Here is a 26,002-nt window from a genome sequence, read left to right as displayed (position 1 = left end):
TGCAAAATCCAGACCCCTAACACCCATGCAAGTCCAGAAGAAAAAGTAGTTAGTTTTGAGTGAGGAAGCAAGAAAATGAAAATGAGGAGAAACAGCTTAAGCAATCAATCAAACGTCAGCGAGCAGGATTGGTTTCTCCCAATTGGCAATATTGGGAGCATCAAGAAAGCCTTGCCTGCTAATGGCAAGATCGCTAAGGATGCTAAGGATGCAAAGTACGAGACAAGAAATTAAGTAGGGCTCCATTTGGATTTAGCAAAAGAATTTGAATGGATGCATTTGAAATGAATATATTTGGAAATCCTCATAAATCAAAACTACATCCTTATTTCTTAGTTAAACATTATCAGGCAATAAAGACTGAGTGCAAATGTATGAATTCCATTTGGAACAGTTTGAGAAATGCCCAGAATACATTGATGGTTTCTTAGGACCTAATACAACGTGCGTTATCCGTGCTTCATCCTTTAAACCCTTTACATTCTGTTTGTCATTTATCTGAGTGTTTTCATGGGATAATTTTGTTTATTTTATACTTCATCTCTGTAATTATGGAGTAGTTTATGCTCACAAAATTTTTCTTATACTTTTGTGTCAAAACGTAAATGATATATAGAGCAAGAGTAGTTCAAGAGTTGGAAACCGTGAAGATTCCTATACAAGCTCTAATGATTGATACAAGTACCCAAACACTCTTTTAAGTGAAGTTCATTGAATCATATAGCTGTTAAGCTAAAGAAGCTAAGGCACAGGTGCTAAGGTCAATTTCTCTATGATTCTAGATTGAGCCTATTGAAAGTGCTCCAGGATTAGTGGAGCTTAAGCCTAGCGTTGGTGAGCCTTGGCTTGGATAGAGGGATGTGAAACCAGTATAAGGAGTGCTACTGCAAAGAATATATTAGCTCATAGAATAAGGGTATAAGCTTGCCTCAATTTAATTGAATAAATTGTTAGAAACAGTATAAATAAATTAAATTGCATTTCCTCTTTTGATGAATTTTGTGATCTTTCCTATTATATTATGTGTCCTACCAATCATTTCTATTATTATGCTTTGCCCTACCATGCTTATCATGCTATTGTCTGTGAGAAAATAAAAGGTTTTTTTTTTTTGAAAGCCTCAACCAATTTTCAGACTATTATGATTGAAATTTATAAGGAAACAAAGAAATTTCGGTAGTATGTATGCACTGTGTGAGTGCAAATATTGAACCAAAAAAAATACCAAAAATTCAAATAAGAAATAGCAAGAAAAATCAACAGAATTAGTATATCTCTTTGTGTAATGTGAAATAGGTTTAATTAGTTTTGTTTTTCATTTAAGTATGAAAAATTGATGTAAATAAGCAAAAAAAAAAAAAACGTTTTAAAAAGTGAATAGCAAGCTTCTCTATTCAAGTGAAGGTGTTAAATTGCTCTCTTGTCCATTCTTTTGGTAGGGAAGTGAGGTATTTCGCACTAAAGCAACTACGACTGTACTACTACTGCAAAAGAAGTGCATTTAGGGGGTACGAGGAAGAGGCCATTGGGAGATACTTGGCCAACATCAGGGATCCTGGTAAAAGGTAAAAGATCAATATTATAACTTTGTTACATGACTTATTTATGCTAATTCTGGTACGCAAGGGTTTCCAATTATTTGGCAATAATTCAATTTAGAAACTTGTGGTTAGATGAAAGTTATACATATGCTAATTCAAGAAATAGACTAAGGCAACTTCTTTTAGTTCCCTAGAAATCATTTAAAGTGTTATGTATGATTTAACACCATCCATTTAATTTTATTTTCTCTGTGATTTTTTGTTTTTTTCTTTTGCAAATGTATGTGTGCACTTTAAGTTATAACAAAATTGTTTCGTTACATTTTTTTGACCTTGTCTTTTCTCAATTTATGGTATTGTCTAAAAAAATTACGGTTTAAGAAAATTCAAAATGCAGCACATTATGTTATAGCCTGTTGCTTGAGTGTAAAATGCACGCAAAGTGCAACGAAATCTAGTAATGATGAAGCACGAAAGGGAGACTTTTCGAACAATGAAGCACGAAAAATGCACGAAATTTAATAATGATGGTGGAGAATTGAGCTTTTTGAGCTTTTTTTTTTTTTTGGTAAATTTATACTAGACAAAGTGACCCTATATGAATTTAAAAAAAAAAAATCGAATTTATATTCAATGGAAGAGGGTAAAAGTGGAAACAAAACCAAACAATGCAACAACCACAAGCCCAAAAAACTCATCTAAAGATTTAGTCAAACCCAAATATCGTAGATTCAGTTGACTCGTCTCAAGATGTATGCTCATTCGAATATTTGGACCATTTTAGGTGACTCGTTATGTAGGTTCATTTGAATATTAGGCTCAAGATGTACTCCAACTCGATTATCGTATATTACTATAATATACGATATTTGGTGCAGTTTAGTTGATTTAATATTAGGAGTGGTTTAGTTGATTTGATTAGGAGAAGCCGAGTTCATATTTTGTTTCTCAGTCAATTAGTTTATGAGTGATTTAGCTAGTGGTCTCTCCCTTATCGAATTTTGTGTTCTTTTGCTGTAATTCCTATGGAAAATAGTCAAATTCACTAATCTAGTAGTCATTGAATACATTCTTTTTTCGGTTTATTTGCTATTTTCTGCATCATTTATATCCAATAGGCAGGGTTTTTAAAACCTATATATGAAATTTCATAGGCATCGGACTGCACAAATTAATATTAGATTGTTTTGGTGTTTGCAGTTTGAATCTTTTTAACAGTGTAGAGGCTGAAAAAAATAATACCTGACTTGTATCATAACTGAAATGTCATGGCCGAGCTATTATGGCCGAATTGTCACGCCCGAACTACATTGGTTGGACATAGTGAAACTATAGTTATGTCCGAATCTATAGATGAGACTTATCATGTTATTAGTGGATAAGTGAATGAACTATCAGAATTATCCCCGATAATTTGATAACATTACTAAATCATCATCCTAACTTATGAGATAATAACTAAAGAATTAATATTAGATTGTTTTGGTGTTTGGGGATTAATGGAATTGTACAGTAGCTTTAGATGAGAAATAGATTTTTAGCGATATAATAGCGTACAGAAACAGTGAAAAAGATTGGAGATTGAGCTCTTGATCATTCTTAAGGTATATACCGTGTGAGATTCTGTTCTGGTTATAGTAACTCTTTGTTACCCATGCATAGACCTAATAGAAAGTTCATAAAATTTGTGAGAATTGAACCAACCAAAGTTCTAAGTTAATAATATAATGCAACTTGCCTGAGGTACGTTGAAAAGGAAAAAAAAAATCTTGCCTGAGGTATATGAGGAAATTTGTGGAAGAAGCCCCAGGGTGGCATTGCCCACCCAAAAAAATAAATAAATAAATAAATAAATAAAGATGGAGAGAGAATAGAATTTGTTAGCAGCAAAACCATGTTGAATAGGGTGCATCTGGGCTATTCAATGTTCTTAATTTGAGATCGGAAAGTGAATTGGAAGAGCTTTCGATTTACATTTCGACCAATTTAATCCCGGTTCAAAGTGTGATAAATTTTTATTTATTTTAGCATTAAAAAATTTGAATAAAATTGAAATATCTATTTTAAAAAATAAAAAATTAATGCAAATCAATTGAATTTCTCGATTTTACTAGTTTTTATTGATTCAATTGATTTTTGGGTCAATCACTGAACCGGATCACATGTATGTCCGATTCTTGAGTTCGACTGGTTAATCTGATCCAATTTTCAAAAATATTGGGCCCCTATGGATACAGATTTACACGACAAAATGGAAAGTAAACTTGTGGATTAAAAGGCCCGTTGGCCCAATCTATGCCAAGTTGCTAACCAGTACGACGCTCAAATTATATGGGATTACGAAACTCCACTGACCAAGAAAAGTTGGGATTACGGAACTCCAAAAACTGACCCTACGGGATGGGGATACGGCGAAATCGGTAGATGCTACGGATTTAATTGAATTGAACCTTGGTATGGAAACCCACTAAGTGATAACTTTCAAATTCAGAGAAACCCTGGAATTAATAAAAATGGGCAATCTTGAGCTAAATCCCGTTTTCCGAAACCAAAGGAAAGGTTCAGAAAGTGAAAAAAGGATAGGTGGAGAGACTCAACGGAAGCTATTCTAACAAATGGAGTTGGCTGCATTAGTAGAGAAATCTTTCCATCTAAAATTTCGAAAGGATAAAGTGAAAGATAAACGTATATACGTATTGAATACTATATTAAATGATTAATGACGACTCAACTGAATATGTATTTTTTATATAAAAATGGAAGAATTGGTGTGAATAGATTCCACATTGAAGAAAGAATCGAATATTCATTGATCAAATGATGCTTTTTTTCTTTCCTTTATTTTATACTGAAATCGTTGAATGCATTTGATACCGATTCCTATCTTAAAAAACTGTTTTCTTTTTTTTTGATTTCTTATCTATCTTCTATAGGAAACCCCCATTTGGTTCAATCCAATATGATTTTATCATTTCTGTATCCCCAATTCAATATAGATGAATATATATCTTAGATATATATATATATATCTCCCTGTCAGCTTTCCAATGCAATTTTGAATAGTTGAACGGTCGATTCTTTTTTTTTTGTCGTCTTAATTTTCGCCTTTACGATTTATTTACTTTACATTACAACATTAATTACATCTTTATGAATGAAAACGGAGAATGTCTCATTAGTTAGAACTCCTAATTAGAATTAGAAATATATGATATAGAATCAAATAATATAAATATATATAGAAGTATAAAAAAAGAATTCCAAATGTCATTTGAATTCAAAAATGAAAAATTTAACTAATTTAACTATACTAAAACTATTTACTATCTAATAGTAGATGATAATTCGAATTTAATCGAGTGATAAAAAAATCGAAATTCTATATCGCTATATTAATCGTTGTGCTCTATAATATTCAATAATTTATTTGAAATTCTATTTTATTCTTTTCTAGATCCATATCGATTATGAATAGATAAGAAGTAATAGTTACTAACTAAGATTCTAATAGTTTATGGAATTCCTATCCATATAAAATGGATATTATATGAGCCCGCTTAGCTCAGAGGTTAGAGCATCGCATTTGTAATGCGATGGTCATCGGTTCGATTCCGATAGCCGGCTTTCCTATTTATTCAAATTTTTACGTAATTGATAATGTCTCAAAGAATATTAAATAAAAGGGTGTCGTCCCCCTTTTCCAAAAGCCATCAATTTATAATTTATTAAGTTATAAGAATAAGAACTTCCAACTATATATGTCAGGAAGGGGATATCCTTTTCTATAATAGAAAAATAAATAGAAAGGAGTGTGGATATTTATCCAATTCATCTCATTCTTTTTTATAGTACACAAGCATGCTATTTCAATAAACTTCGCTTCATTTAGTTTAGTTTTGTATTAGTTTAGGTTTTAAAAAATTTAATAAATAAAATAGAAAAAAATGAAATTCATTCAAAATAAGAATAAGCAAAATAAGAATAAGGAGTCTTTATGTCGCGTTACCGAGGACCTCATTTCAAAAAAATACGCCGTCTGGGAGCTTTACCAGGACTAACTAATAAAAAGCCTAGAGCTGGAAATGATCTTAGAAACCAATTACGTTCGGGAAAAAAATCTCAATATCGTATTCGACTAGAAGAAAAACAAAAGTTGTGTTTTCATTATGGTCTTACAGAACGACAATTACTTAAATATGTTCGTATCGCCGGAAAAGCCAAGGGGTCAACAGGCCAAGTTTTACTACAATTACTTGAAATGCGTTTGGATAACATCCTTTTTCGATTGGGTATGGCTTCAACTATTCCTGCAGCTCGTCAATTAGTTAACCATAGAAATATTTTAGTTAATGGTCGTATAGTAGATATACCAAGTTATCGCTGCAAACCCCGAGATATTATTACGGGGAAGGATGAACAAAAATCCCGAGCTCTGATTCAAAAATCTCTGGATTCATCCCCTCAAGAGGAATTGCCAAGCCATTTGACCCTTCACCCATTCCAATATAAAGGATTAGTCAATCAAATAATAGATAGTAAATGGGTCGGTTTGAAAATAAATGAATTGTTAGTCGTAGAATATTATTCTCGACAGACTTAAACCTAACTAAACTAAAAAAGGGTTTGGACATTTTTCTGCCCTTTCGTCAAAGTAAATTAACCTAAAGTTAAGTAAGAAAATTCGGGTTTGACCTGAATTTTCTCGCTTTTATTTATCATAAAGGAATATTTTCATTCCTTCTTTACTCTTGATAGTTACAGAACTTTCTTTTCTAGTATTTTATGTGTCACAACAATTAGGAATAGGGAATCTATATAAAAGAAAAGTCTAACAGTTGGAATAGTGTTATTCATTTCCCATTATTCTTAGTCAAATCGGTAAATTAAAACGGAAAGAGAGGGATTCGAACCCTCGGTAAACAAAAGCCTACATAGCAGTTCCAATGCTACGCCTTGAACCACTCGGCCATCTCTCCTATATAATGATTATGATCCCAAACCGAGTGAATGACGAGTCATTTATATTAATAATAGATTATTGTATAGGTACGACTAATCCATTTTCACTATAAAAATAAAAAAAATTTCATCATAGAACGATTAGTCGATCTTTTTTCTTCTTTGGATCATAATTCCATGAAATTGAAAAAATTGACATAGTTCTTTTCGGGGTTAAAAACAAAAAAACCCCCTGTGATAAACCTAATACACAGAAAAGCCCCCCATGGTTTCAAAATATACAACACGACCCCTCATGCTTTGAACTAAATTGTAAAGGTGACGGAATCCGTTAAACTTAACGGAAATGACATATTGGAACCTAAAAAAAAATTTTATACCTAATTTTTATCAAATATACCTATTCTACCCCTTAACTCTCAATTCTCTCTACTTAGAAAATAAAATAAATGATTTTTTGAGCTGTTTTTTTGTTGAATTATATCAGGGTATTTTGGTCATTTTGACCATTTCCGTTAAGTTTAACGGATTCCGTCACCTTTACAATTTAGTTCAAAGCATGAGGGGTCGTGTTGTATATTTTGAAACCATGGGGGGCTTTTCTGTGTATTAGGTTTATCACAGGGGGCTTTTTTGTTTTTTACCCTTCTTTTCGTTGATATGTTATACTACTACAATTGTAGTACATTTGGATGAAATCTAATCGGGTTCAAATAGTTCTTATTGATTCATACAGAGTTCCGCAAGGGAAAATTGCAGAAACCTCTCCTAAAGTTTGACAGTAGTATTTATCTCCCCTCTGATTTAAGAAATTGTATCGACCACCCCTAAACTTAAGGAATCTATTGCAGTTTCAGTCCAAGTTAGAAAGAGTCCCATTAAAAAATTGTTTAAAGGAATAAGACGAGAAATTTGTGTCAGATTTGCCCTTCATCTTGCTTGCCTAGTAATATTAGTAAAGGAAGAACAAAAGTTATTAAGGATCAATAAACTTCAAGAAATATAAGTGTAAACCATTTCTAATGCACCTGTAATAGGTTAAGCATCAGGTTAAACGGCTACATGATAATTTGGCTCCGTTGCAACTCTAGACTACAACACATACTAGCTTGCATATTCCTTCTCTCGCGGCTGCGAGATGCTAAAATTTCTCATGTGTTTCGGAAAGCAAATAAATTAGCTAAGTTGTGAGGCAAAATGGAACCCTCTTTTGTCATTTTTGTCTAATCTATTTTCTACCAAAAAGCAAAAACAAACATACTTAAGAGCACATACTAGATTGTTTATTATAAGAAAGATAATATTAATCCCACTATTAAATACTCGGGACTGACCATATATTTCACACAAAATGGAGATGCAATTTTCTTAATTTCTATAACTGATTTGATACAAATATTAAGAAACAAGCCAAAATTTTTCCATAAGCTTCATGACCATGCATCGTCCACTTTGCTCCATCCAGCTCAAGCTGCAATTCATTAGCAAAACACAAGAGTCAAAATCAAGTGACAATTTAGATGAAAGAAATTCAACAAAAAAAAAATATTACGGTGCCTTAAGCCAAATGATATTAGAAGAAATAAGCAGAGTGGCAATCAAACCTTAGGTTAATTAGTCTTCTCCCTTCCAGGAGGAGGAGTATCATGGCCCATCCCCGGACTTCTACCAGGACTGGTCTCCTTTACGTTGTAATAACTATTCCAGTTCAAGGATTCATATGCCATTCCGAACCTTACAAAAAAAAAAAAAACCAATTTAAATTAAAATTCAAAGATGACAAATTGCTATCGTGAACTCAATTTGACTGAGAAAGTTAGAGAAAGAACTTTTACTTGTTACAATTCATAGCAGGATCAAAGACCAATGGAAAATTAATTTTGCAAAGCTGGGGAAGGAGCTTAGCATTCTCCAGCATTGAGTCACTAAGCCCCGTGGAGATCGCTTGCTTGAGACACCGGCAGATAAATCTAGTCGATGATTCGGATGAAGCTAATTCTTGCAATGATTTGAGGCCTGCACAGCAAGGAGCACTGTTGGCACCAGAACCCTTCAGAAAAGTCTGACAAGGGAACAACTTAGCCATGGCATTCGCACAAGAGATGCTATAAGCTGGGGTGCCAATCAGTGCCAAGAACACGATTACAATAGCCCAGGTTGGGCTATTGGGGACGGTGCACATCTTAACCATTTCTGGGAATCTTTATGGACTTCTAAATTTAAGGGGGCTCTGGATTTCTTTTTTGATTGAATGGTGAAGATTGAAGAAGATTACCACAATTTTATAGTGGTCTCAAACCGATTGAAGACAATCAAAGTGCCGAAATCATTTTCTATTTGAATGAAAAATCACGAGGCTCATCGCCCATGAATGTAACGTAAAAGCGTTATAGTAAATTTTGGATTAGCATTTTCTTCTTTTGCCGAGTGTAAAACGTCATGCATAGAAGCTTTTTGCCATTTTCTTCTTTGTCACCATTATAACATAAAAACGTCATGCATAGAAGCTTTTTGTCTTTTTCTTCTTTGTCACCATTATAACATAAAAACGTCATGCATGGTTTTGATTTGGCTTTTTCTTCTGTTGTTTCTTTAAAGCGTCACGCATAAACGTGTAATGGGCTGGGGAAAGTTTCATTATGCTTTGTCCCATTTGAGGCCAGAAAAATGCACGAGAGCACTATTGTTTGGTGAGACAGAGAGATGATCGGTAGGTGATGCACTCTTCCAAACATGCAAGGTGCAACATATTTAACTTGTTGCCTGAAGCAATAGACAAAATGTTTAATGAAATTGATGGTGTCGCGCCCTATTTTTTGAAAAATAAAATAAATGATTTAAAAAATGGTTTTTATTTGAAAAATTAGTTTTTGATTTTAGAAAATAAATAAAGAAAAAAGGCCCAAAATAGGACTTCAAAAGTACGATGATTTGTCCCCAAAATAATAGTCTAAAAAGGCTTTTTAAGAAAAAATAGGAGCTGCCACTTGGTATCGAGTTTATGTATACCAAATCACCTAAAAATGTATTTTTTTTTAAAAATAGATAAAACTCTTTTTAGACGACTCCAGATTTTTAAAAATAAGATAAAAGAGTTCGGGAGTCACTGTTGAAGAAAGTGAAGGCAAAGATTTGATAAAATCAAACCTAAGGCACCCTTTCAATTTAACCAAGACTAGTTGCCAGATTTAATCAAAAATTTTTCTAAACTAACCTATAAAACTTATCACATTTGGATGTTTCTACATGGATGCAAATCTAGACCTGAAGGATATCGACAGGGTCGAAATATCTCTTCAAAACTTAATTGGTGCAAATTACATTGATTATGATATCCAAAATGATTCTTAGAAGAGGTCATGAATAAGCAAAACGAGATTCGAATAAAATAAGAATTATAATATATAAATATACGTGACCTAAAAGAGAAGAATGCAACATAACGGGTATTGAGAACTAAGATTCGTGACTCAATTTTTCTTTTCAAAGAAGGGACACAAGCGTGCTATGGCTAAGAAACCATACTCGTTCATTTTCCATATTTGAAGAGTGACTCTCCTAACCTAATTAAGCAAATGGACTAGTCTATTTCTATTTTCCTAAATGGAATGCAAGTCTAAATGTCATGTTTTGCACATATAGAAGTAAGGGAGATAATAAATAGAGGAAATATCGTGCAAAATGAGAAAATGGCCTAAAAATGAAAAACATGTATGAAATGCGATGAATGTCACGCAAAGAATGTGAATCTAGCGCAAAAACGGCCTAAAGGGTCTAGTATTGGACTAGTCCATTTCTACAAGTTTTCACTAGCGTTGGACTAGTAAGAAATTGGGAAAAAGGCCACAACTAGTGTTGGACTAATGTAGTGACGTCATGCATTTATTATAACTAGATAAATCATATAAAATATAATTAAAGCAAGTAAACACATAAAGCACGTAACATATAAGTATAATATTTAGATGCAAAGGCCCTAAAAAAAACAAATAAACACATAAGCACACAAGCATGCAAACACACAAGCATAAAAACTCACATAAAGATCTAACTATTATATTTGGGGCCCTACCTACAATCTAAGGGTGGAATTTGAAAAAATAATAACCTAACTATTACATTTATTTAACTAATTACATTTTAACAAAACTAAAGCCTATCTATTACATAATCTAACTAAATACATGTCTTGAGCATCTATCTATTACAAATTGGCATTTAAATGCCTCTCAAATAATCCATCAAAATAGAATAAATGAAACTTAAAATGAATAATTAAAAGAAAAGCACTCAAAACATGCAATTATACATTAAAAAACACATAGGAGCACATAATAGGGTTTAAAAAATAAAAGAAGGTAACTCGCTTGAAGTAGTGGTTAAATGAGGTTGAATTTGTCCTATTTATACTCCAAAATCAAGAAAATGTTCAAGGCACTAATTTAATTAACAAATAACTATAAAGAAGTGGAAATAACCATGAAATCTACCAATTAAAGCATTTTTCATGAAATATAATTAACAATGAAAGAAGATAAACAACTTATTTTTAAGAAATCAAAGCTACTAGGGACCTATTGCAAAAATTAACAAAGTTTTTAAGGTAAAATTATAATTATTATAAAGTTAGGGGTCAAAATTAAAGAAAAATAAAGTTTAGGGATCAAATTAAAATTAAATTAGGGACCTAATTGAAATAATTCCAAAGTTTTAGAGCCACAATACAATTACTCAAAAAGGGACTGATATGCAAATTTCATTACCAGATTTCTTAAAACATCAGGCCATTGGGCCATGTATTTCTCCTTTAGGCCAAAAGCTATTTGGCCCAACGAAAGCCCTAAGAAAAAGGGTAGATTGGCCTGCCATTTTTCACCACCCCAACCCAACAGAAATTGCGTAGGCTTTCATCCTCCAAACCCAAGCCAAAACCCAAAAATAAACCAAATCCACTCTCTAAAGCCCAGCCAAATATCATTGCCCAAATTGTTAAACTATTTACTAAACCCAACAAGACAATAAATCTTTCCAAAAATTATTAAGGCCTAATTATGTGTCAAAATCCAGAATTAATTCACCCAAAAACCCACTTAAAATATGAAAAAAAGAATTAAAACTTAAAAGAGGCAAAATTGGTTCTATTTTTCCAGATTTTGGGCTATAGTAAAATTATTTAAAAATTTAACGGCCAAAACGCAATTTTTAGAACTTTCCATGCATCTTGTTCGAAGGCTTTCTTCTGCTACTCTGAAAGTTCGTCATCAACTCAACAAAAATGCCAGATAATCCTTAAACACACAAAACCATATGACTGACTCATATCCTATTCTCATAACTCAACATTGAAGGAAATAAAAAATCGAAAATCAAGACAAAACATGAAAGATACAAGCCAATGGCAGCAAAAGGAAACGAAAGAGAACAGCAAATGAAATGGAAGGAACTAGAACATTAGTTTAGGGGAGTACCTGATGAAGCCTTTCGGATCAAACTAGAACAAGGAAACACGCACAAAGAGCAGCTGTAGTCAACTTGTTTAACCTTCAGACATGCACCAGCAACTTGAAGGTCAGATTCGAGGGTTTTCCAGGTGTTTTTTCTACAATAATTTTGAATAAAAATTGCTCTCCCAACGTCAGAGAGTGTGCAGAAATCAATGGCTTTGTGAATGAAGCCAAATCGACGGAGAAAATCCTTGCTCAAGAAGGCGGGATGATCAGCCTTATCCAAGGAAAACGCAGCCGGAATTTTTTCTTTTTTCTCCCTCTGTTTTCTTTCTCTTCTCTCTTTTTCTCTCTTTTTTTATTTTCCGCCACCTCCCCTCTTGTTTTTCCTTCTTGTTTTCCCTAGTGCCGCGTTTTTTGTTCCATTTATACGAGACAAGGGTTGCTAAACTCTTATCGCAAGGGTTCATATGAATACCCATTTTTGCTGCAATCTTAGCCATCAGATGGCTATTAACTCTGGAACTTTCTTGGCGCTTCAGATTAAGGCTAGGTGGCAAAAGGTTTGAGAAAAAGAAAAATGAGAAAAATGAGTGGAAATGGGGTGCAAAATGCTGCATCAATTTCCTGTACTGATGCTTCATTGCTAGTTCTTGTACCAGCTTAAGGAAGAAGACGCGCACGTGCAATGAGAATTTTTTTTTAACAAAATTTGATTTTGATTTTCTAGTTTTTCTTTTTTGCCTTTTATTTTCTTTTCTTTTCTTTCCCTAATTTTCTAAAAAAATGAATTTAAATGATTTTTCTTAAGAAATAAAAATATCATGAGATGGAATGAATGAATAGATAAATAAATAATAAATAAAACAAAAATAAAATAAAATAAAATAATAAATAATAAATAAAATAAAAATAAATGCAAATTTTGGTGCCTACGATGGATTACCTATTCTATTCATTATTTGGTGGCCATGGACATTCCATGAAAAGTCTATAACGCCTCTGTGTCACCTCTGCACGTTTAGGAAAATGACACTCTTGCCCAAACTATTCAGGCCCTTGATCCGTTCCAAATGTAAGGAAGTTGTATACACGCCGCTCAAGGTAGGTAAACAAGCTTAGTAGTCTCTGTACCTAAAGCAAAGTTCAAAATTTGTAGATTAAAAAAATTTGAGTTGTTAGCAGCAATGAATCCCTTGGATGCTATTATGTTGTTATTATCGACTTTTGATAAATTTTCATAGGAGAATAAACTGTTTAGATTACAAATAATGATTTCAAAAAAAAAAAAACAGTTTGGATCGTATGTAATTGGATGGGGGAGAGATTGGTTGAGTGATTTGGGAGAGGGCAGAGGCAGAGCCAAGAGCATATACATATATATATATACACACATTTATATATAAATATCGAAAAGACACACATATATAACAAGTTTTATTAACATATTGCTAAAAATCATCCAGCATGATTTAGTTTACAACTCCATCCTAATGGTAAGTTGAACAGGCACTAAAAATGATAGATCTTCAAAATGTTCATAATTGTACCTTACAAGTACTCATCTTCTGAAAATTTTGTAAAATCAATACATTATCAATTTTGTTGAAACAACTTTTTCAATGTAAGTAACTGAAACTCTTAATTTATTAAAATAATCTGCGAACTACCATTAACTTGGTATTCTATGAGTTTCTGTTAAGAAATTTATCTATAGCCTATTATGAATGAAAATCATAATAACTTAATTTCGTATTGTAAATAAAAATTTTGCATCCACTTCAAAAATTCTTGTTTTTGGAAACTTTGAAGTTTGAAAGAATTGGTTTTTCCATTCCACTCAAGAAAGCTCATTCCTTATTTTGAGAAACTTTAGAAGAATTTATTCTTGAAATAACTTCCATAAATAACTTGAAATAAATTCAAAATTCTTGTGATGGAAAAAATTATGAATTTTCAATTATTTAAGGCCAATATATGTAGAAAAGAAAATTTGTTAAAATTCAGTGGGGTCAATATATATATAAAAAAAGATTTGTTAAAATTAACTATCAATAGTAAAAAGTCAAAATCAAACTAATAAATTAAAAAATTTATGCTGCTGCAGCAGGTGATTTCTTAACATTAGAGACTGCGAAGGTTCATGTGAGCATGCAGAACAAAGTTTGAACTTCAGAGCACGAAAAAAGCACGAGGACTAGTCTTGAAAGTGAGACTTGAAGCAGAAGAAATTTAGATTGTGGTTGGCAATTTTCTTCTTTTTCTTCATTCAGAGTGAAAAAAAAAAACCAAGCCTTACGATTGATTGAATGTAACGCAAATAAATAACAGTACTTTGTGAAGAACTACGTCGATCCATGCGAGTATGTGAGCCTGTTAAGCCAAGTTTCTACCGGTCAGATGAGTTTTGTATAATGTTTTGTTTGGTTTTTACATTTGTTTTAAGATCCCATGTATGGTTATGCAAATGCATCAAAAGAGGACATGCAGTTTTATTTATACTAGTTCTAGCAATTTATTCCTCTAGATTGAGACAAGCTTGTACCTTTATTCTATGAGCTAATTTATTCTTTGCAGCAGCACTCCTGATACTGGTTTCACATCCCAGTATCCAAGCCAAGGCTTACCAACGCTAGGCTTAAACTCCACTAATCTAGCCCTTGCCCAGCTCCTCCAGCTGACCTTTTCAACATCTATCACTGGCTGCAAGCTCAAGCTTGGCAACTCAAGCAGCAGTACTTGAAAAAAAAAAATAAGATTTAAAAAGGACAAGTAGCACATGGATCAACTTATCAGGGACTTTCATTGAATTTAAGCTTGAAACCTGTAGCACTTTCAATAGGCTCAATCTAGAATCCTAGAGAAATTGACCTTAGCACCTGCGCCTCAGCTTCTTAAGCTCAACAGAAATATATATGATTCAATGAACTTCACTTAAAAGGGTATCTGGGTACTTCTGTCAATCATTTGAGCTTATATAGGAATCTTTTAAGGTTTCCAAGCCTTGTTCTATATATTATTTACGTTTTGATACAAAGTATAAGAAAAATTTTGTGAGCATAATTACAACGATATAGTATAAAAATAAACAAAATTATCCCATAAAAACACTAGAATAAATGACGGACAAAACCTAAATGGTTTGACGGATGAAGCACGAACAACGCACGCTGTATTAGGTCCTAAGCAGCCATGTATTCTGGGCATTTGTCAAACTGTTCCAAAGTTTTGGTTCTATTACCGATTTTATTCGGAATAAACTGAAAAGAACCGAAATTTTTACAAATTTATGTTTATACATTCTTTTAAAGTCGAATAAAATATATGACTTGATACTGTTTAAGCTCAAAATGAAAGCTTTATACTTCAAGAGTATTTGAAACATCTTTTTTGGCACTCCACATTAATATTCAAGTGTTCTACTATTCTACTCCAAAATTTTCACGGAAGAAAAAAGCCTCCTATTTTGTCTTTCTCTACGGTTCTCTAAGGCTTTGTTTGTTTGATGGGAAAGAAAAAGTGAAGTGAAGTAAGATAAAGGAAAAGGAAACTAACTTTTTCACATGTGTTTGGTTAACAAGAAAATGATGCAAGAAAATACAAATTCTTGTGTTCGTTTAGTCGGAAAGTTATGGAAAAATTGATTAGTGTTATTGGAAGAGTTGTTTACCTCAAAATTTGTCACGTTCTTCATTACTTAGTTTATATATATATATATATGATATGAGTGTGTATAAGTTATTTTACAAATATATAGACATAAAAAAGGAGCATAAAATATAAAAGAAGAAAAATAATAATGTCATATAAATTTAACAAATTACTAATTTATTAATTGTTAAAATAAGAATAAAATATCTAACTAAAAGCCGGATTTTTGAATTGCAAATTCTAAGATGTTCTAATTTATGTAGAAGTTTAGAATGGAGAAAATAGTTTAGAAAGAAAGGAGCTGTAAAAGAAATCTAGTTAGTTTAAAATTTTCAGGATCACTATTGCGTTAATGTTGCTGCTTTCCATTGTCCAACTAATGGAGCATAAAACTCCTATTCATTTGGCGTAGTTAGTCTTGTTTTCTTCAATCTATAGGAGGTCACAACTAGCTTCTAATTTTGTATAGAGATATGCACATAACTTATGTTTGAGTGAGTTTCCACAGATTGTAGTAGAACAATCAGGGAAGGGCAAATCACTAACAACAACTCGTCAAAGTTATCTGGAACTCTTTTTCGGGAGACGGTCGAAGACACTGGCGGAGCTATGTTGCTCCAGGTGTGGTCATTTGACTCCACTAAATTTCTGAAAATTTCATATAGTTATAGTAGTATTTTGGATCTTTGCCCCATTTCCCAAAAAAAAAAATAGTGGGGTCAATATTAAATGATCAAAAAAGTTGAGATGGGACTTTAAAATGCAATAAATAGTTTAGTGTCAACTTAGGTAAATAATTTTTGACCAGGCCAAAGCACCTATTAACTTTCTCCACTTTTCTTAAAGTCCATTAAGTAAAACATAATTTTTAGGGGGAATAAAACTGAAATAAAGAAAAAAAAAGCCAAGAGTAGTTAAAATAAAATACGATGCACACAAAACGCCATAAACTATCGAAGAAGATTAAAGCGTCAGCAACTTTGAACTAGTGAAGCAAAAATAGAGGAAGCAACAACTTGAAAAATTATCAAGATTTAACCAAGGGTTTAAGACAAAACTAAGACGATAAATTTAAAACAACTTGCCAGGAGAAAGAAGAAAACACTCTCAACTCTCGTCTAGGTTCATATTTGGTCTGAACTTTGAGGTTAGTGGAAGTTAAAACTCAAGATTTGAGTTTTTAATAATAAATTTATAGGGTTTTAGCAACACTTTCTCTCGATTGGTTACTTGAATGTCAATGAGTATTGGGTGGCTCTTCCCACCTCAAAGATTGTTCGAGGGGTGAGACTTTCCTTCACACTTATAACCAAGCATCCTACATTTTTACCCCTTCAACAATATATGTGGGATAAATTCAACAATCTCCTCCTCGCATCTTGCCTGGGAGAACGAAGATGACACAAGCCTGGCACTAGCGAAGAAAGGCCAGAATTGCCCTTTCCCCACCATTGAAGGCGATCTAAATTTGATAGCTAAATCAAATTTTAGATTTTATGCAGCTTAGATCACCTGAGTTAATTTTTTTTTTTTCCAAAGTGACATAATCCGGCGAATGGTATGCAGAAATCACACGTGTTGCTTGAGTTTGGAGTACACTGCTTAAATTCGTATATGATTTGATGGTGGGGATGTGGTAAATTCAAGAAACTGACAACTGTTAACGGAAAATTCTATGGTCATTTTAGGTACCATTTTCTCAATATATATTTACGATTAATGATAGTGGTTTATTTTAAAATTTTTGAAGTTCTTACAATCTAAGGATAAAAAAAAATTACTCATTTCATTATTCAAAAGTAAATTTAACTTGAGATACCTAAAATATGTACTGTAAAATATCACCTTATAAACATGACCATTTTCTAATTTTGAGTAACAAATTGTGCACCATTAACAAGCAGTAAAAAAGGAAGCACCGCTAGAAGTCTAGAATAGTGACATTATAGAATAGCAATGTTTCATGCTTGGCTTGTTTCCAAAATTGTTTTTATTTTGCCATTTTGGTAACAAATATGTGTGATGTAAAAGTTTGACCACATGTGGCTACTTGAGCTAATCTCAAATTTACTCAAAGATTATGTTAGCAACAAGATCAAATTCTAGTACGATATTAGTTACATCGTCCAACATGTTTTTGTGCAAGAAATAATGCAAGAAGAATAAATTAAATAAAATCTTTTATGATTTTTGGGGCAAATTGAAAATGTCTATACCTTTCAATATCCTTAATGCACTAAACACAAACAGGGACAAGGCATTAAAATCTCGTATATATACTTAGTGCCCACTTTAGCCATTAGCTCCGGTGCTCTCCAATTGAATTTTATCCAATTTCATCCAACTGTGTAAACTAACATAATTTTGGTGTAATAATTAAAATTGTACACGTTATACTAAATATTCAACTCATTACATAACTGGATAGAGTTGAAATTGGAGAGGCCCGATTTCCGGTCAGTTACCTACTAGCTAGCTTTGAAGTTCAATGACATTCCTGGCTTTCGTTCAAGTCATGAAGACAACTAGAATTTGAGAATGAAGAATAAAGATACAATAGATCTAAACAAAGACAGGTGAATAGATACCATCAATCTAAAAAATTAGGGATTACTTTTTATACAACGTCAGTGTAAAATTTTTTTCACACTCAGGCTTAAATGAATGACATATCATCATCATTCAAAATTTTAAATTAACTTTTTATTTATGTGTCACATATCTATACTTGTTAGTATAAAAAATCTTTACACCGACAGTGTATTTAACATTAATTTAAAGAAATTAATAGGAATTATATTGTAAAACTTCAACAATACCCAACAAATCAAATAAACACTTGTAGTCACAACATCTGTACATCTGTTCATGTAAATTATACTGCTACTACTAATAATCTTAACCCTCCCAACCCTCTGTTACCTTTAACTCTTGACAGAGAAATTAAACAAATTTTTTGACAAGGAACTGAAAAAAGAAGAAAAGAATAGGAGTTAGAAAGAGTTCCAACCTTTTAGTTGTCTCTTTAATTGATCAATTCCAATCCTCCAAAAAGCTTTTGTGACTAATTGTATAGCGGATCTTGGCTTATTATTATGAATTTAGCAGCATATGTATCAATCTTGGATGTGACATTGGGAACTCTGAGATGATTTTTATTTTTTTTTTTGCACATTTGAAAGGTAATGTCTTGATTATACAAGAATTCATTTGAAAGAACATTATAGATACGAAATAATCAAATGAACTTGAAAGCAATTCTTATCAATTAGTGTCCAATACTTATCGACCGATTACCAGCTCCCTACAACATGATATTCTGGTTGCTGCCCTCAAGTACCTCGTGGAGAATGGCTTCAATCTCCAGTGGCTATTTTAGTACTTTTCATAGACCAAATTATAGAAGGAAGGCAAAAAGTGCTTGGAAGATTGATTTCGGACTCCCCCAAAGCTTTGGACGTGGAGATTCTTTATTGCCTCTTGGTAAGAACCCATGTTTTTTATCTTCTCGTTTACCCTGAAAACCAGGTCAAAAATAATAATGATAATACTTTAATTGCTTTTCCCTCAGGATGGATGAGAAATTCATCTCATCTTATTATGGCCTTATGCATTACATCAAGAAATTTGACTACCTTTATGGCCTCCCTGAGTGGCCCCCAAAATTCCAGGCGATTGTACTTCTTTGAGCTAGAATGAAAGTATACACGAACTATGGCATCCATTAGTTCTTGATTCTCTTTGAAAAGAGCTGAGTCCCCATATAGCACAGCCTCAAGAACCTGATGTTTTTATATCAACCAATTGCAATGTATGTTGAATGGCAACATTTTGTCTTGAATAAGGTTAGTACTGATTTCATCATTTTGATAAATTCAGTTGTGGACGTTAACTCAAACTTGTTAAATTCGAATAGAACTTTAATCGAATCGACAAATGTTCTCTGGCTGCCACGTTAAAAGATAGTAGTGATCAGCATCAAATTGGACTTACCAAAGGCAATTCCTTGGAGAATATGTGGTATCTAAACTCTGCAGCCAGCTCTTGCAAAAAATTTGGCCCACTGACATAACAATGAACATCTAGGAACAGATTCCCCTTCACTTCTGTCCACTCAGCAACCACATCATCCTTGCTATACCACCCCCTCAGCTGCCATGTTGGAAGCAGATATTAGCATGTTATGATGAACATGTCAGATTTTCTATTTAACATCTGTTAAAGAGTCTAAATCATTGCCAGAAAAATGTCTGTTCTGATGTCTGTATATATTTGTGCTAGTCTTCACCAGCTTAATAACCAATGGAAAGCTATCATAGTTTAAGCAAAGGTAAGAGGGAAAACCAGTCTGTTCTTGAGTCAAATGTCTCAGCAAAAATTCTCCTCAAACGAAGCAGCAAAATTCTTACCTGATCTAGGTTGATAATATTTGAGATAGTTAGTGTCAAATTTGCTGTAAAGTCACAGTGGGAGAGGGTGTAGGTCCTTGGCACAATTCTCTCGTAAGTATCTGCCTCTTTTCTTGAGAATACAACCTTCAGTTTTGAAGCTTCAAATCTAGCTGGAGGACCCAAGAGCCTGACAGCCTAGGAAAGAAAGTAAACGTCTCTCAAGTCACAAATTGCACCACAATGTGACCGAAAATTCACTTGTGTATGCATGAAACTTCAGAGTCTTGAGAACAAATCTTTGACATTCTTCAGAGTAATCAATGGCAGTGGCATTTCTCTAGAGTAATGCTCTCCAATGATTCAATCTTTAGAATTAACCCCAACATCAAAATGTATATATAAATCACGCAGAAAATAAGATAACAAGAATTAAAGGGTTACGACACATCATGTTTTACAAGATTTCCAAAACGAGTAGAAAAAATGTCCCTAATCCTTGTTTTCATTCTCAGATGACAGCTAACAAAGCAAAGCACAAATTTATACATCTCCTCTGCTACTACTCTTCTTGGTTCCTGCAAGCTACTGCATCTCATTCATGAGAGAGTTCTTAACGTTGAGAAGATTTTCAGGGAAGAGAGGAAGAGGTGAAAATTCCTCAATCCAAACACTTTAGGCTTCATAATTTACACTAACCAGCAGTACTTTTGGCTATTAGAATGTACTTAAGGTCAAGTTCGATTAATGTTGAACTAGAAATTTCTATTTGGAGTTATGTCAAACAATTCAAGTCAAAAACAACTGAAACCAACAACAGAACATCAATTCTATGGTAAACCTGTGGCATAATCACTGACATTGCACGAAGTAGGGGAAATGAACAGAATCAACTCTGTCCACCAATTGTGAACTAATCCTACATTATCAAGTGATAGTTCAAGATGGTGTCCACTCAGGAAAACCCGGACAGCAATTCTCCTGTTGAATGCCATATCTTGAAGATAAAAGCAGGAAAAATCCAATAAAGACCAGCTCAGAGAAAAGCAACAATTCCCACATTGGTTTATTTGTCCTAAAAAAACAGAACTATAAGAAGTTAAGAACCAAGCAGATTATCCAACATATAATCAATAGATGTGGTGAAGTCACTAAGATAGCCTTATTTGCTTATACTGCATCAGAAACAAGAATAATAGTAACACAATAGCAACTGGTGTAATTGGAAAAATAAAAATGCAGTAAAATTTGACAATGCCATTGTTCCAGAGAAGAAAGGAGATAAAAATATACGAGTACCTGGAAGACAAGAGTGTTGTAGGGAGGTCTTCTATCACTGAAAGAGGAAACCAGAACGGCAGGTGAAGGATTCTTGATTTTGCAATTACGGATATAAGGAGAGCAGCAGCAGTCTCTCTGAGGAGAATGTGAAGAAAATGCAGAACCAGCAAAGTGACTGTAGGCCATGGACTGCATGACAAACAACTCATCCTCCTTTTTCCAGCTTCAATACTCTTCTATTTACCTTAACCAATTCATCACAGCCAATCCCTCTTTCTTTCTTTCCTTTCGGTTTCTTTCTCTGAATGTTGTTTTCTTGGCTGCGTGTCAATCTGTGTGACAGAGAAAGGTGTTCGAGAGAGAAGGAGAGGTGTGTGGATGTGGAAAGACGTGACTCGCGATTTTGGAAAGTTTTCGGGTCATGTTTCGGACCCACAAATCCATCACAAACCAATCACACCACTTGTCTTTGAAAGCTTGTCCTCTTAGGCTCAGTGGCTCACCCCTCAGCTTCTTTACTCACACATTCACACACTACATTGGCATGCATACATTATTGTTTTAGCAATAATTTATGAATAAATGTTTTCTACATATACACTGTCAGCGTTGTTGGATGAATGATAATTATATAAATTTTGAATTTAAAATTTAATTTTTACACATATATCATGGATCTAATAATAATAGTGTATATATTATCAGTATATATAAGATTTACTCATAATTTATTTAGGTTGTAATATATACACTTTACTTTTACAATTATGTACTTTACTATTTTTCATGTTATGAAAACATGAGATTTTAGAACTTATGCGTATTTTATTCTTATCACATAATATATTATCCAAAAAGTGGAGTATAAATAACTCCATTTCATTAAGTGCAACTATTGTATTTGATATTGATTTCCAAGTTAATTACATTAGACAGAGTTGTAAGTCTTTCTCCATTTATGACTTTGAGCTTCATTCTTTAGTGCTTCTTCAATTAATAGACTAGTAGTGTGTTTGAATACCTTATTAATTGAAAAAGTTTTGTTGCTCGCATTATAAACATATTTTTTAATCATTTTTTTTACGTTCCTAAACATATTTTCACCTCGTACATACCAAGTGACAAAAAGTGTTACATTGTCATCATCGAAAAATTTTCAAATAATCCTCTATCCAAACACATTATTTCCAATTAAGGTGTGTCTCTGAATAATTTATTTAATTAGGATGCTTAATTAGATTAATGACACTCTTGTAAGTGGAATTATACATAGAATTCATAATTGTTTCGAAATGATTGCTGTAGGTGTAGTTTCTTGTTTCTTTTCTCGAAAAGTACTTGTCTTTGTGTATAAATTGTACTAGTATATAAGTGACAAAATAATCTTAATTCTAAAGACAATAGCAAGTTCACTACGAGAAAAAGCTCATCTTTTGTTCCTTTATCTTTTAGTTGTGTGTCTATGAACCTAAATAAACGAGGCTTTTTTTTTTTTCAAAAAAAAAGAAGAAGAAAAAAAGGAACAGGAACCTTAGAATGGGTGACCAACTGGATAGTGACGTTAAAACTTAAACTCGGGTCCAATAATAAACATCTCATAAAAATAAAACCCAACGGGCCTAAATTTCTCTTTTGCTTTTCCTCCGGCCCAAGATTAATGTCTCTAAGCTGAGTTTCTGGACAGGCCTGTGGTCATATGGATGCAGATTTGATAATCTTGTCGTTTCAAGGTTGGCTGCTGGTCGTATTGCATTTCATCCTGTGATATGAGCACTTTTCCGCATTTAGCCTTGATTTGATGAACTTATAAGCAAATGAATAGAACAAGTGAGGTATACTTTAGGTCAAATTCTTGTTTTGAAACTGATTAAAAATGGTCATATTTTCTCAAATGCACAAGACTTTTGTGCAGAAATTTTAAAAACTTTTGTGTAGCCTTTTCTTTTTCTTTTTTTTTTTTCAATTTTTTGGCAGCATGCATTTGTGTAATCAGATGAATTACAGCCCAATTTCTTATTTTTCTCCTCTGAAATTACAAGACTGATTTCTTTCATTGGTATTTTCCAGTAGAACAACAAATTTTTTAAATTAAATTTACCTTTATTTGTATATATCACCTATTTTTTGACTTAATACTTTATTTTCTATATCGACTGGTTTTGCATCTTCTTCATTCAATTAGGGAAAATCATCAAAGGATGCGTACACTTAGTTCTGTGCTATTGTATCCCTTGTTATATATATATATATATAAAAAAGGGCCTTTTAGTGTAACTTCACCACGAAATAATGATTTTAAGTGAAAAATTAGTAGTCATACAAAAAATGGAACATGAGATTAATCACTCTTATCTTATTCAATCAAATTATTCAAATGAGATGACCAATAAATTATTAAATAACCACAAAAACACACTTCCAATTGCCTAACATTGACCCTACCACTTTGAGAGTTTGGAGAATTCCCCAACCCGCCTACTCCCAATTGCCTAAAATCCAACATTTTGTTCAATATTAGTTAACATTATCATTTTGCACTAGCATAAACTACCAGAATCCAATGAACCCTTTATTTTCCTTATCCAAACTGTTCCTGTTTCATTCCCAAGGACAAATATAGTAACTGGAATAACTAATCAAGAAAGTGTACTAATTGTTTTCACCAATTAACCTGAAGAAGACATGGGCTTCATATATTCAAAGTGAATTAATGAGATAAATAGTTTAATCATTCTAGTTTCAATTTAATCTTTTGGTGGTCACTTCTTTGACAAGGCTAGAGAAAGGGTAACATAGTCGAGAGAAAGAATGACATGCCACTTGAGTTGTTATATAAAAAGGTGGGGAAGTAATCTATTCATATTTTTCTTTGAAATGCCTTTGTTGGTTGTCTAATATTTTATGATTGAAAAGCTCTTGAAAATTGCAAATACATGTCCCTTATGCCAAGAAACTTTCCTCTTTTCCCCCTTCTAAGCGTTGAATGGAAAACAAAATTTTGTATGACTAAGCTGCCTGGGTAAAAGTGTTCAGCATTAGACTAATAAGATAATAAAGTGAGCCCAGAAAAAAAAAAGAGAAAAAAAGAGAATATGTACTGTGAATATCGCTTTATTGGAAGGTTTAATTATACCATTGAAAACATCTATCACTTATAGAGCCAAAAAGGAGAAAAATGACATCAATAATTCGTTTCCTGTAATAATTTGATGAATGCAAGTAAACATTCTTCTTCTTTTTGCTACTTTTTTTTTTTGATAGTAAATTTGATCAGATTGCTTATGGGATTGAAAGGGAAGATTAAACTTCTTAGCGCCGCCCTATTGAGCCAAAAAGCGGTGCCAGAAGACCGTATTTTCTGTAAGAATGATTGTAAAAACTATGCTATGCTTCTGATACTCATTATTATCTTTGGTGTTCATTTTACAATTCTCCCGGTTGGACAAAAAGTGCAGAACAGTTGCAATATGCTGCCTTTTGGACTTCTTCCAAAACCCTTTTACCTTTTCTAATGCACCTTGTCTGGCTTCTCACCAACTTAAAATTAATCAAAAGCTACTCCCCTCGTGTTGCCATGATTGCAATTCAAGAATCAAAACAAGTAGTATTTGGTTGGCATGGTTTTAAAGGGTAACACATAATATATGGTCTGGCATAGTTATATAGTACAAGCTTAAAAAATGACATAGTGGTAAATACATTTTGTTGTAAAACAAATGTATCATGTATGGGCTCTCAAAACTCATATTAGACAGTTGACCTTTTTTTTTTTTTTTTGGGTTGTGGGTTGAAACAGTTGGTTGAGGTCCTAGTTTTCAAGAAAAAGTCGTATATTCATTAGATGCATCTTATTTCTGCACGCAACAGCATTATTCTCTTTTTTTTTTGTACTTTAAAATATACATTATAGTTACATCTTAACTGCTCAAACAATCATAGTTGGAAGTGGATACATATTTTATTGCTAAGCACATACTTATACTGGAATATTGTTTTAGCATTAGCATGCATGCATTGGCATAAAATGGACAAAGAACAGTTCATTTGAATATTATATGACCTTAACAGACCAACATTACTGATTCTCTTACTTTATTACTTTATCAAGCCTGACAGCAAGGATTTGTCCCCTGTTTTTTTAAGATTAGCCCAACTGCTGTGGGATACAATGTAATAGAAATAGCATCTTTTCATAACTTGCTTAACTTTCAAACATTGCTAGTCTTCTCTTGTATTTGATTCCAACAACAGAAGCATATACTGCTAACAGTTTAGGATTATAAAATGTCAAACTGTCTGCCATTGACTCACCTTTACTCAAACAAAGAAAGTTGGCAGCCTTCACACAGTGCTCAACTCTGTCTGCTTCAATAGCTATCTTAAAAGCTATATGTTGGGATGCTTAAAAGAGGCTCTGTAGTTCTTCTTGAAGTATTCATCATGTCAGGTTCTTGTAGGAGGCATAAGTTCATGCTCTTCAGTCTTCTTCTTGCTTTGATTCTCATCTCATCAGAGGCATCAAGATTTCCAAAGGATATGTGGAAACAGATGCTGCCTAAAAGGCTTCCATCTCCTTCTTCAGCTCCCTCGAGAGGATCAAATTCTGTAGCTACTGCATCTACAGATATTGAAGCCCAGAGAAAGCTTCCTAATTCATCTGATGGAGGCAAGGTGTAGCAGATAGTGAAGAGGGTTATTCACATTTGACATCTCTAACTGTAAAGGAAGGATACTTGCA

The 26,002-nt window shown here is 33.0% G+C and overlaps 2 protein-coding genes and 2 non-coding genes across 4 annotated transcripts; 1 reads left to right on the top strand and 3 right to left on the bottom strand.

Moving 5' to 3' along the window:
* The first annotated feature begins 5,092 nt into the window (after positions 1 to 5,092).
* Positions 5,093 to 5,165, top strand: TRNAT-UGU. The gene has a single exon. It is a non-coding gene; the product is annotated as a tRNA-Thr (tRNA).
* A 1,265-nt stretch (positions 5,166 to 6,430) lies between these two features.
* On the bottom strand, positions 6,431 to 6,517 carry TRNAS-GGA. The gene has a single exon. It is a non-coding gene; the product is annotated as a tRNA-Ser (tRNA).
* A 1,593-nt stretch (positions 6,518 to 8,110) lies between these two features.
* Positions 8,111 to 8,691, bottom strand: LOC113750849 (non-specific lipid-transfer protein 1-like). The gene is made up of 2 exons (XM_027294788.1): positions 8,336 to 8,691; positions 8,111 to 8,234 (listed from the first exon to the last, which is right to left on the bottom strand). The coding sequence occupies exons 1-2, from the start codon at positions 8,689 to 8,691 to the stop codon at positions 8,111 to 8,113; spliced, it is 480 nt and encodes a 159-aa protein (XP_027150589.1).
* Positions 8,692 to 18,823: 10,132 nt separating this feature from the next.
* LOC113749127 (protein STAY-GREEN LIKE, chloroplastic-like) lies at positions 18,824 to 21,628 on the bottom strand. The gene is made up of 5 exons (XM_027292794.1): positions 21,283 to 21,628; positions 20,005 to 20,181; positions 19,589 to 19,747; positions 19,231 to 19,377; positions 18,824 to 19,112 (listed from the first exon to the last, which is right to left on the bottom strand). The coding sequence occupies exons 1-5, from the start codon at positions 21,457 to 21,459 to the stop codon at positions 18,993 to 18,995; spliced, it is 780 nt and encodes a 259-aa protein (XP_027148595.1). The 5' UTR covers positions 21,460 to 21,628; the 3' UTR covers positions 18,824 to 18,992.
* Between the last annotated feature and the right edge of the window lie 4,374 nt (positions 21,629 to 26,002).

The sequence above is a fragment of the Coffea eugenioides genome, chromosome 10 (genome assembly GCF_003713205.1).
Source record: "Coffea eugenioides isolate CCC68of chromosome 10, Ceug_1.0, whole genome shotgun sequence".
In the NCBI taxonomy this organism is placed as follows: domain Eukaryota; kingdom Viridiplantae; phylum Streptophyta; class Magnoliopsida; order Gentianales; family Rubiaceae; genus Coffea; species Coffea eugenioides.
This window is presented reverse-complemented; position numbering and strand designations above follow the sequence as displayed.